The sequence below is a fragment of the Nothoprocta perdicaria genome, unplaced genomic scaffold (assembly GCF_003342845.1).
Source record: "Nothoprocta perdicaria isolate Ctin4 unplaced genomic scaffold, notPer1 scaffold_261, whole genome shotgun sequence".
In the NCBI taxonomy this organism is placed as follows: domain Eukaryota; kingdom Metazoa; phylum Chordata; class Aves; order Tinamiformes; family Tinamidae; genus Nothoprocta; species Nothoprocta perdicaria.
Genome location: NW_020455490.1, coordinates 573420 through 585918, shown reverse-complemented (window position 1 = coordinate 585918; position 12499 = coordinate 573420). Strand labels below are relative to the sequence as shown.

The 12499-nt window shown below is 47.1% G+C and overlaps 1 protein-coding gene across 5 annotated transcripts in view; it reads left to right on the top strand.

The window, feature by feature from the left end:
- The window catches only part of FYN (FYN proto-oncogene, Src family tyrosine kinase), a 71152-nt gene extending 59213 nt beyond the window's left edge, over positions 1 to 11939 (top strand). For all 5 annotated transcript variants that reach the window (XM_026040691.1, XM_026040693.1, XM_026040689.1 and 2 more), the window contains 2 exons: positions 2790 to 2921; positions 10437 to 11939. In XM_026040691.1, coding sequence (XP_025896476.1) covers positions 2790 to 2921; positions 10437 to 10645 — 341 coding nt within the window. In that variant the 3' untranslated portion in view covers positions 10646 to 11939. The remainder of the gene's footprint in view (positions 1 to 2789; positions 2922 to 10436) is intronic.
- The last annotated feature ends 560 nt before the right edge of the window (positions 11940 to 12499 follow it).

Below are 12499 nucleotides of genomic sequence, written 5' to 3'. Positions count from 1 at the left end.
GAGCTCCTCTGGAAGCACACGCAGCCTCCGAGGGTGCTCAGGAGGTGCTGCCCAGCCGGACTGCTCATCCTCAAGTGAGCCACGGGCCATCTCTCAGTGATGGACACGCTTGCATGTACCTGCAGCCGGGCAGCTTGGTGCATCCCCACGAGCCTCTGCTCGAGCGATGGCTCTGCTGTGTGGGGGGGCATTAGCTCTCCTGGACATCCAGGGGCTCCGCGGGCCCTGAGCTCCTTCATGCCGAGCTCTGCCCCCCGCCTGCCTGCCCAGCTCTGCTTCCCCTTCCTCTGCCCACAAGCAGACATTCAGGAAACACTGCAAAAAGGAGCACGTGCCTGWGGTATGGCTTGTTCTACACAGAGAATCCTCTGAAGCAGAGGCAATGAAGAAGGGCAGTCAGTAGTCATGCTGCCATCAGAAACTGCACGGCACAGGCTGCTTGTCTTTTCCAGCTGCACTCATTCATGTCCCAGGGGGTCAGTGCTGCTCTAGCACTCAAGAAAAGGGGTGTGCTGGAATTCCCCCCCTTCTCGCCTAGTTGCCTTGCTTCCCAGCTTCCCGTGGTCCCTCAGCACGGCACATATTCATTGCCTGCTGCCACACTGGTGAAAAAGATAAAATTGGAAGGGGAGCTGGTCACAAAGGAGATTGAAGAGATTTCTGTCCTCCAAACACGAGCTCTAGGGGACTGTTACCTTTGGATCTGATTATGAAGCCCAAGGGAATTAAACCAGCATTGATTCAGCTTCTCAGGGAAACACAGCTGATGATTGATTGAAAAACCTGGATAAAACATGCGCAGTAAATGAACACACAGACCCTTACACTTGGCCTCTCGCACAGCACCAGCCAGGGCTTCAGGCTGATGGCCAGCCAGGAGCACCTCCTCCGGCCGGCGGGRTATTAGTGTGCTGTATCTCAGCTGCACGTGAGGGAGAACAGAGGGACATTCGTCCTCATATTGATCACATGCCTGCCATGAACCACAGGCCTTGGCAACGTGACCCACGGAACTGTACAGCTTGCACTTCTTCCAGGGATGGGCATGGGGCTTGTTGCCTTGCAGGGGCTGAGGGAGCTGCCAAAGCCCTGTGGCTGCTGGTGCTGCCAGGGGTGGGCAAAGCTCCAGGCCAGGACCCTTGCCGGGGCAGGCAGCTGCAGAGCTCTAGGGCATCACAGCAGAGGTGGGGTTGAGAGAAGAGGAAGCTCTGCCAACTCTGAGTGCTATGAACCAAGACTGGCCTCATGAACAAGGAGCTTTGGTAAGGGAGATGATTGGGGCAAAGCTGAGTGCCACCTGCATTTCAGCTCCTGCCTTCATATGAGCTAATGTGAGTAGAGAACAGGCTGAAAGTGCAGAGACATCCACAGTTCTTCAGCATCTTTGCAAATCTCACCAATGATATGCTGAGGCATGACCAGACCGAGGTTCCTAACTGCAAGTTTGGGGGCTTTGGAACATTATCCCCTGTCCTTTAATTTTAGTAGGACCCATTTGAGCAACTGCAACTTTCACCAGAAAATACGTATTTCTTTCTGTGTAGCAGTCTGTCTTAGGATGACTTATATTTAGAGTTGAAAAGCGTTTAGCCCACCTGACACTTCACTGAGTGAGGGCATGAGATTTAGCACGAGACGGCAGCGCAGAGGCGAAGTCACGAGGCACCGAGCGCGATGGCAGAGCAGCACCAGCAGGGAACCGTTACCAGTGCCATAACTTAACTCTCTGGGAGCCATTTGTCCACGTTACAATTTCCACACTYCCCCTGAAAGCCACGGGAACGCGTACGAGAGGGTGTTGAGAAGTCAAAGCCAGTTATGTTTCAAAATTGGAGCATGTTTGTCCCTAGGGATCAGTAATAGGCAAAGCAGCTCTTTTGCTTGTATGCTAATACAAGGCACCAGGGAAATGTCAGCATATTTTTTTTTCATACATGCTATGAGTTAATTATTACCACAAGAGTTTTCTTTAAAGTTCTACTGAAAAATATTTACCCTAAGAAAACAATAAATGATTGGAAGGGCCAATAAATCAGTGTTTAAAGGCTTGTTATCGTACCATCCTTACCACAACTGGCTCCTGCAGGCTCTGATGATGGATGAGCGCAGAAGAACCRCACGTAGTTAAGGCACTGTGGGCTTTGCAGTGCCAGGAGCTCGAAGTACCCTGTCAAGTTATAAATCACCAAGGCCAAAGTTATGCCTTGACATCATTGCACTCGAAGCAACTCGCTGGGCAGCATTAATTTTAAGTTCCTGCATGTTTCTAGTGAAATATTAGGTTTGTTTTTAATTTGCGTTTTTGCCAGGTTTGTTTGTTCTGCATTTTGCTCATCCTGAGCAGGGAAACTGGGAGAATCACAGAATCACAGAAGGGAGGTGCACTTCTAATGTATCTCAGTTTTATTCAYACCTGCTAATGCTTTTTAAGTCACAAATATCCCAGGGAAATGTTAATTGAAAACACATGGTGGGAGGAGGAGCTATATTATTTTGGGGYTGCTGTTTTTTACGACTTCTTTCTAACATAAAACCTCAAGACTGAGTTAGAGTTTCTTACCAGTTCCTTGGGATCTGGGACAAATCCCCTTTTTTCCTGCCAAGTCTTTCCCCCTGCCCTACACATTCCACCTGTCCCATCCTCCATGGTTGTATTCCAGGGATTTGTATGTGCATACATGTCTGTAGCTGTGTCAGCCCACAAGTGCTGCAGAGCAGAACAGTCACCTGTGAACTGCTACTTTGATTCTGTCCCTGTTTTGATTAAAACTCATTTATTCTTTCATTAGGTGCAAAGTTTCCCATTAAATGGACAGCACCAGAAGCTGCGCTGTATGGAAGGTTCACAATCAAGTCAGACGTGTGGTCTTTTGGGATCCTCCTGACAGAGCTGGTAACAAAAGGGAGAGTGCCATACCCAGGTAAGGAAAGAGTCACTAGTTTGAACCGTGCTTTACCTGGGGAAGGGAATGGGAATGAGTCATAYGCATAAATCTGGCTTCATGATTATCATGCATAAGTTTTGCATATGCTTAAAAATGGTCCTCATTCAGCCAGTGTGTGATAGTCGTGTTGAAAATGTCGCGAAGCGGAAAATACRACGTGTGCATTCCTGATTCACTTTTAATTCATCTAAATTCAAATAGTATAACTTTCTTCAACAAAAAAAAAAAAAAAGGAAAAAAGAAGAAAGAAGAACATGTAAAATACTGTATTATGGCGCAAATAGCTCTCCATAGTATTGCACTCACTTTAAGATACCAACTATCAGACTCCTAGGGTGACATTATCCCATTTCTTCTGTCAGTCTGGTTCTGTACAAGGTTTGGTGCCTGCCTCAATGTCTGGTGTTTCCAAATTTCTTTTCTTGTAAACCCTTAAATTTCAGTCTTGGTTTTAGATGTGGACGGGAAGGAAAGAAAGGAATTCCGTAACACGCAGGCCAGAGCTCAAGGCAGGGTCACAGAGGGGCCATATTCTCTGCATGGGGAAGCTGGAGGCCCCGTGACTCTTTGTTGAAACCCTGCCAAGTATCCAAGGGATTAAGATTTGTAGCACGGGTGCTTGGATCTGCCTATGCAGAAAGAGCTTTTCATTCTGATGCCCCCTGAAGGTTGCAGGCATTCAGGTGAAGAGTGAAAGGGTGAGGTGAAAGTCCTGCATGATATGGACCTTCATCTACTTATCGCCACAGATAGTACGGGGCATCTAGTGACATCTTTGCTTGGGAATTTCTCCARGTACTCCCCAGCAAACTTTGTTTGTGTGCACAGATTTAGTGGAAAGCGCCGTTTCAGCTTGCCTGCTTGTGCCGCAGCCACGCAGCCGGATCCATGCACCACCGTGAGCAGAGAAGCCTCCCGGCCGATCCCAGTGCTGGGCGGTTCATCCTCCTGCGTCTCCTGTCCCTTTAGAACACTGAGATCAACAAAATTAAACTCACAGCAATTTTTGCTCAGAAATTTTGACTCTTCTATACCCTAGCAGCTGGAAGCTGATGTGTGGAGAGAGAACACAGGGTCTGGAAGGCTGCTAGTGATCAGCAGTGAATCCTGGCAGCCTTAGCAGACGGCAGCTTAGCAAAGCCGTGGCTGTGACAGCAGAAAGAGGGAGCAGAAGGGAGGACAGCATGACTGTGTGTGCAGGAGGGATGGGTCCCTCTGCCCAGCACTTCTGCACGTTGTTAAAGGAGGGAGGGTCCTGCCACCGCAGAGCACAGGTCATCGCAGCAGCAGCTCCAAGGGCTTCCAGCCAGGAGGGATCCTCGTGGGGCAGGGGAGGGTCAGAGTCATCCACAAACTCCCTGAGAGTTCAGTGCAGCCAGGCACCGTGTGCAGAGGCTAAAGAAACCGTGAAGACGTGTAAAATTTGGCTGATAATGTTATTTCCACAGGGTGAGCAAAGAGCTTGACCACGATTCAGGAAGAGGCTTTTCTGGGTCAGCGCTAGCAGAGGCGGGGGGTGATCAGGGACTCTCGCCAGCCAGGACGCGTGTTGTCAGCGTGCTTGTTCTGCGTCTTTTCTGCTTGGTTTTGCTGAGCTCTGCACTTGTGAGGAGAGCTACTGCTACCCTTCTTTCTCTCTTGCCACGTGCACACGTGCATACACCCACAAGAAACACTAACGTGGGCAATGTCTAAGCCCTTCATTAACTCCCTGGCTAGTAAGTGAACGCGGTGCTGGCCAGGGCAATGGAGGAGGTCTGCATTTCCCAAGGGTTGTTTTCCTTCCCTGTAGGGGAATGAGGACAGGACATGTGTATCTGAGCGCTTGTAGCATTTAATGTCTTGTAGGATCCATGACAGAAATCTCAGGCATGCTCTGCGTCCTGAAAACACAGACAGTTTTATTACGTGGCGGCTTGAGCACATCAAAGACAACTGGTGGCGTCTCTCCTCCTTCAGCGCCGTCCTCCCCCTTCAGCCCTTACTCCACAAAGCCCCCACATGCCGGCAGCCTTTCTGGCTCCTTCTCCCCTACTCATGTTAGGAAGAGATCAAGGACTAGAAACAACTTTTTATTGACTAGGTATGACAAGAGGGAGCAGTTTACTGGATGGCCTCATACTCCCTTGGCTCCACAGCTCTGCAGCAGGACTCTTCCTCCCTGCTGTGACTCCCATCTCTGATTTAACTTTGTATTAGTCCTTAGGGATTTAAACTAGGTCTCATTTCCCAGGTGCTGACCAAGAAGGCCTTTATATTCTGAGATAACAGGGCAGCTGGGGAATTGTGGCCTTCTCCAAAGCCTGGGTGTGCGTGTGGGATCGCATGGCAGTGGGCTCAGCCCTCCCTCCYGAGTCCCTCAGAGAGGACACAGTGTCTGCCTGACCTAGAAAGGACCGTCCATGTCCTGCTTCACACTGCAGAGGGAAGGATCCTGGAAGGATAAAGCTCCATGAACCCTGGTCGCTGTCTGCAGCAAGGAGAGGGGCTCAGGCACGACCACAGGGGAAGGGCCTTCCCTGCCCTTGCACCACGTTGTGTGTGAGGAGGGAGGAAGGGGCAGGACCCTGCCAAGGGGCAGGACCCTGCCCTGCTCCCGAGTGGCCACCACGGCAAGCAGGGCTGAGAGCGGCCGATCGTCGGCGCCGCCCCTGGCGAGGGGATCTGCAGCTCAGGAAGGGCTGAAACCAACAGGGAGCTGGCAGCCTGCTGGAAGAGCCGGTTCATGCACTGCACTGCTCACTCGTTTATTAATGCTTCCCCTAGCATTCCCTCATGCTTTCCTCTCTTCTCACAGGACGGTTGATTGAAATAAGCAACTTTCACAGTCTTTGGGGTGTTGAGGTTCACAGTCATACTGGGGAAACAAAACCCGGATATGGGCAGAAGAGGAGCCAAGTTTAAAAAATAATCTGCATAGTCAACCTTTTTCAGTTTCTTTTCACAAATGCCTCTTGGGGCTTAGTATTTTTTTAACTGGTGTTTAAGAGTAGGAGCCTTCATTTCTCTGGCAGTAGCCCAGCTCGTTGTTTTCAACACGCTGCCTTTTGGACAGACACAAACCTGCGCTTCCTTAAGCCGTGCAGCACCCTGCTGCACCTGTCACATGGAGGCTGTTTACAGCAGCAGCCCCAGCGTGAGAGCCCCGCGGTGCCACACACGGCACTGCCAGGCCCACGGGGCCGGGTGTCGCACCCGGGCTCCAGCGCCCGCGCGGGCCCCGCGGAGCCGAGCGGCGCCGCCTGCTCCCAGCGCCGCTGCGCCCCGTGCCAGGCAGGAACTGCCRCTCAGAGAGGCCGCGGCCCAGAGCTGCTTCCCTTGCGCTTGTCAGGTGATACAGCTTTTTTTTTTTTAGTTGAAAAAGGCAGATTTTGGTGACCTGGTGTTGGGAGTGTTCTTGAGAGATTTTAACTCTTGATTAGCCCTGGCACAGGCTGCCCAAGGAGGCTGTGGAGTCTTTTCTGGAGGTCTTCAAACCTGCCTGGATGCCGCCCTGTGCCCTGTGCTCTGGGTGTCCCTGCTGGAGCAGGGGGTTGGACTGGATGATCTCTAGAGGTCCCTGCCAACCTCAGCCATTCTGTGATTATTAAGTGAAATGATATGACTTATTACTGCTTTTCCATAGGAATAATCAAGTTCTTCTTATTTGCTGCAGCAATCAGCATTATGACCCGAAGTTTTTATGCATTTCAGAGTACCTTTCCCATTCCCTATTATAGGAACTGTTGTTTCTGTGTGTGGAATCATGGCCTTGTCTGAGCCACATATCCCATCTCTCCCCCCTTGTGTCTGGCTTTTCTTTCAGGTTGCCCACACATACTAGGAATTCTGTTTCTGTATCAAACTAACCAAAACTCACAAATCAGCCCACGGGCTCTGTTGCACCTCTCCCTTTGAGGACAAGCTGTCAATGTCAACGTGACCTAGCCACTCTGGAGAGCCAGGCTTACCTTCTCGGCTGCATTAGATAGGTGCAGGCTGCCCGCTGCAGATATGTCTGAGGAACCTTGGAACAGGAGCAGAGGCCCAAGCTTGGGTCCCTGGAGAACCTTTAGCATCTGAAACACAACAGACACACTGCGGTTGCAAGGGGCCTGTTTTAAGTGTTTGTCTCTGCGTAGGTTGGTCATTGRACTGAGAGCATGTGGTGGATCCTGAAACGTAATTCTCAGTCCAGAAGAAGGAAAACAGACTAAAGCGGCTTAAAACCATCACTGGGTTTGGGTTGCCTGAAGTAATTTATATAAAATATAAGCTTACATCTCTTCTTACTATTGAAGCTTTTCTAGGAAAAAAACAAATAAACCAAGCAGTATTGTATTTCTGTCCCCAGCCTGTGTGGGCAGTTTAGTATTAGTTCTTGCTGTGCTTGGAGAATGAGGAGCTAATAGAAAAGCTGCCTTTTGGAAATTGTGTATTTTCTTTCTGGTCCAAAGGCCAGTTCCAGAAACATCCTGAACACAAACAGGTTTTCAAGCAGGTGAAATAGCTGCGTTCTGCTGGAGAACCTTGCTGAGTAGTTAATCCCATGGACTTAAGGTTTCATAAAGTAAACTTTTAAGAGGTCTAGAAGTATACTGGAATCAGAATTTCATTTATTATTTACTAAAAGACTTGAAACTCTGGGGAATTCATTAGGAGAGGAGAGTTGCACTAACTGCTCAAATATTCTCTCTGTGGTGTTAGAAGTGCAGACACAACAGGCTCCTGCTATCAAAAGAGAAACACTGAAATGTGTAGGATAAGATAAGTGAATCTAGATAATAGGTTTGTAAACATAAATGGGTCCTGTAACAAGTAAAAGGTGGTATCCCTAAAATACTGCTGTTTAATAAGTCTGACTAGTAATCCAGGTAAAATTTTGGGGAAAAAAATGTATTCAAAATTCTCTTTTTTCAGCTAGTAACACATCTTAAAACTAACAGAATATTTTTGGAGAATCCTGGCTTCTGACACCTTAGGTGGAAAAATGGATTCCAATAAAGAATGTGAAGGTCACTTGGTTTAGTTTCTCATGTGGGATTTATTCAGAGAAAGGAAGAGGAGAATGAAAAAGAGGGATAATACTGCAAAACCTACCTTTACCTTCACTGATTTTCCAGAGGCAGAAATCGCTGTCTTCAGTCAACTCCATCTCTTTCATGTTCTCTTTGCTACCTTTGTAAAAGAAAAAGGAAGTGAAGATCTGTTTGCCTTTTCCTTCCCCCCTTATCTCCTCCAGGTTTTTCTTCCAGCATGTAGTTCGTTATCAAAGTTCAGAGTATGCTTTGCAGCACTGAGTAATGCACTGGATAAAAATACCAAACATTTGATATCAAGGAGCTTTTCTGCTGCTGTTACTTGCAGGCCCTGTTGTACTTAAAGTGCTGCTGCCAAAATGAAAACAAGGACTGCAGTTTGCTCACACTGGAGTGTGTGTGATTTAGATATATACAATATACAAGTTATTTTAACACTCACTTTGACAGGCTTCACTATGTAAGGAAGGGAAAGCACAAAAGTTTTTACTCCAAAACTGGAGCTAATTCAGCTGATTTGGAGGTATGAATAAGGCAAAGTAGCATGGCCTGCTGTTCAAAAAACACATTTAAAAAAAAAAAAGAATTATGATATTGACAAAATGCCCATATTTTCTTGTAGCATCCTAAAAGCAGCAAAACTAGAAGGGTTGGGGTGATACCCAAGGGTTGGGGTGACGACGCCTCACAGACCATATGACTTTTACAATTTAAAAAGGGAAAGTGGAATATGTTGGTTAGGTTTATGCTGTAAATGAGGAAACAAACCTTTATTTATGAAATTTTCGCTGCAAAAGGGGGCGGCAGGAGAGGATCAACGGAGGATGAGGCAGTAGCTGGGGCAGCTGCCCCCGTGCTCAGCAGCCGGCGCAAGGAGCAGCGCACGGGGCTGCTGGACGAGCCGGGGTTGGTGGCAGGCAGGAGCTGTGACCCCAGCAGGACGTGACCAAGGGCGAGCAGGGCGGCTTGTGAGGGGCTGTGAAACCGAAGAGGAGCAGCTTGTGTTGCACACAGCAGGCACGGGGGAGCGAGAAGCAAGCACACGGGAGGGATGGCGAGGAAGGTGATCCTCACAGAGACGTGGTGGTGACTGCATTTCAGCAGGAGGAGTTTGTGTTGGGACCAGGAAGAGCTCCGTAACCGTAGCAGGAGATGATGCAGAGGGACGAGAAAGACGGTGTCTTGCAGGTGCTTCTTTCAAAGCACCTTGAAGAGTTAAACATAGCCAAGGCATGAGGACTCGGGGCAAAGTCCAAACACAAGGTTACACCCAAACTACCAGTCTAACTGCCAGACAGTTATTCACAGTGGTCAAGGTGTGGAGTAGCTAAAATAGTCTGTATTGAATATGGTGGTTGAATTTCTCACAAATAAGATTACCCAAAAATATGAGGCGGAGAGAAGAGAGGAAGAGATTCTCTGAGGCCTGACAGTGGGTCAGGGAAGGATTTTCCAGAGGACTTGCTGGAGGAACAGGGTAGAGGAGACCCTGGGAAGGATGGAGTCACGGAATCSCAAGGGAAGATAAGCAAGTGAGAAGAGCAGCACCAGGGTGCTGCTTTCAAGCCCTGGTTGTGGAAGAAAACMGCGTTGCCCCAGTTCCTCTGCAGAGCCACACGACAGATTGCACTAAGCTGGGGCAGGGAAGTCTGCACATGTTTCCGCAGCAGTGGAGTGGGGCTGTGCGTGCGAGAAAGCAGCTTGCAGAGCTTGCAGGCAGCGCCCGTGCTTTCCCTGGAGCAGCTCTGCGTGCCTGAAGGGCGCCTTACTGTGGAGCAGTTCTGCGTGTCCTACCCTYGAGAGCGTGCAAAAGCCGAAGGAATATCTGGAAGAGGAGCTAACAAGAGGTTGAGATGGCCTGTAATTAAATTAAGGAGAAAAATGTTTCAAGATCCAGGGAGCTCAGCTCACCAGAAGGATGAGGCTTCTGAGGGGACATTAAGTGTAACGCTGATGGACACACATACCTGGTAGTCTGAAGCAGCAGAGTTTGTTGTGGAGTCTGGGCAGCAGGACCTCAGGAGTCACCCAAAAAAGGCCCATGCAGAGTCAACTTCTTCAAAGTTTACCTTCGTTTTAACARTTTTGACTGGTGTTTGTTGTAAGGCACTTACTTTTCTTTAACCTGCTCACATAATATATCCCACAGATGCTTTTGGTGGGTTGGGGACGGGCCCTAGGTAATAGGGCCTGATCACTGTGACTAAGCTAGAAGGGTAACTAACCRTAAGAGCAACATTTTACTCGTCTCTGTTTTTTTAAAACCCACTGCTGAGAAAGAAAATTAAGCCAGGTTATCTTGCAGTAGGCAGAGAGMTGAACTAAGAATTTGATGTGGTTTTGTTTTGCTTGTCTTAACCAAAAGAAGCAAGTAYGCTAGAGAAAGCTCTCTGCATTGTACATATAGTTCTCCATCTGCACTGGGGTTAGTTTCCTGTACCTTAACAGCGTGGATTTGTCTGTTCCTCCGCAGGCATGAATAACCGTGAAGTTCTGGAGCAGGTGGAGCGTGGTTACAGGATGCCATGCCCTCAGGACTGTCCCATCTCCTTGCACGAGCTCATGATCCACTGCTGGAAAAAAGACCCCGAGGAGCGTCCCACATTCGAATACTTGCAGGGCTTCCTCGAAGACTACTTCACCGCCACAGAGCCCCAGTACCAGCCCGGCGACAACCTGTAGGGCGCCGCTCTCGGCACGCGGTGGCCGTCGGGATCCCCCAGGGGCTCCTCCGTGGGTCCGGGCCCCGGTGTGGGGCTCCRCAGAGCGCAGCAGCTCCCAGCGCCGCGGCCGGCGCGCGGGGCCCGCCAGCCCCGGCCCTCGCCTGCGACCACTCGTCCTCATAACCTGAATGTCCTCGACAAAAGGGAGAGAAACACTTGTCTTTTCTTAATCAGAGACTCCTCGAACCGCATTGTATCGATGTTACGTAAACTGCAAAACCTCTGTTCATTGTAAATAGTAACTCAGTGCCAATAACGGATCCTAGTGCTTTCCTTTTTTTAAAACGCGGAACCTATGTGATTTTAACTAGTCTTCTCCTGATTCAACTAAAAGTATTATTTTCCAGAAGTGGCCTCTTTGTCTAAAACATTTTTTTTCATGTTTTAACAAATAATAAWAAAAAAAAAAAGAAATCAGGACAGGTGTTTGGTTTTTTTGCTTTTTTATATATAAAATATATATAATATATATACATACCTGTACATACAGTATATGGGTGCTATTGCAGAGGAAATTCATTCTGAATGGAATGAATCCTGCTGCAGCAGTACCCAGAAAGTGATAATTTTACTGCAGACATGAAAACACTGGTAGGATTCTGGAAGCCAGTGATCTAATTTTTGGCTTTTGCCAAGCATGATTTTTTTAAATTGGATTGCACTTTTTGTTTATGACTATGTACCTGTAGATGGTTGTAACTTTGCTCTTTCAGGAATCATGTGCTGTATTTACAGTAATGTTTCCAATGTTTGACAAGTGTGTGATGATTTGTTCTTGAAATTAAAATGAACATATTTAAAACAAGAAAACTACACCATCACCGTTAGAACTGGAAAATTGAAACCACAAGGACTTCTTGTATCCAAACATGTATACTGAAATGTTTCAAAAAGATTTATTAAACAGTGTAACCACATTCAAATGGTCTTAAAATCATAGCATTTTAGCCATGTCCACCTGCTAAACTGTTGATCATGCAACTAGGATTTTTCTGTTTTATGTGTAACATTTTCCATTGTAAAATAAGTGTGTTAAATGTCCTGTACTGCTAATGAAATTACTTTCTCTGTGTCTGCAAGTTCTCCAGTGGAATTACTATGCACTTCTTTACATTTCATGGGGGATGCACAGAACAAAGTATTACCTTTTCAGTTGTCTGTACCAGCCTTGAATTACTTACGTTTAACCAAAAAAAAATTTTCCTTTCTATTTCTATTGAGTTTTTAATACTGAGTTGCAAATTTTAAAGTCTTAATTACATTTTGTTATGGTTTCTTTGCAAGTTTACATTTTAAAACTGTTTAACTTTCTTAATTTAGTAATTAAAAAAGAAAAGAGCATTTTACATTTGGATAGTTGTTCTTTTGTTTAAATTGTGGAGGCARTGGTGGAGAAGAGATGAAATCCTTACCCGCAGGGGTATCCTGCCATTTTGGGCATCGTACTTAATCAKAGTACACAAACCAGGTACCTATGGGACATCATTTTCCAAATTATGAAGCAATTATGTTTTTCAACAGCTGGAGTTGAACTTTAATGACGATGGGTGAAAGCKTATATTGTCTCCCATTTCTCTGTTCTAAAGAGCAATTCATTCGTTAAGAGTTACCTTGCTTTTAATGTGAATACTTTTGCATTTACAAGTGTTGCAGGAGATGATTAGTTTCTTCAGTTTCTTTGCCTTTTATTGTTGTTATTGCTTTAAAGTGTTGTAGCCAAGTAAGACTTTCTGACACTGAAAGCTTATTTCTAATCATTTAACACGTAGGTGGTTAATTCATTTTCTGGAAATTCTCACCTTTTMTAAAGAGG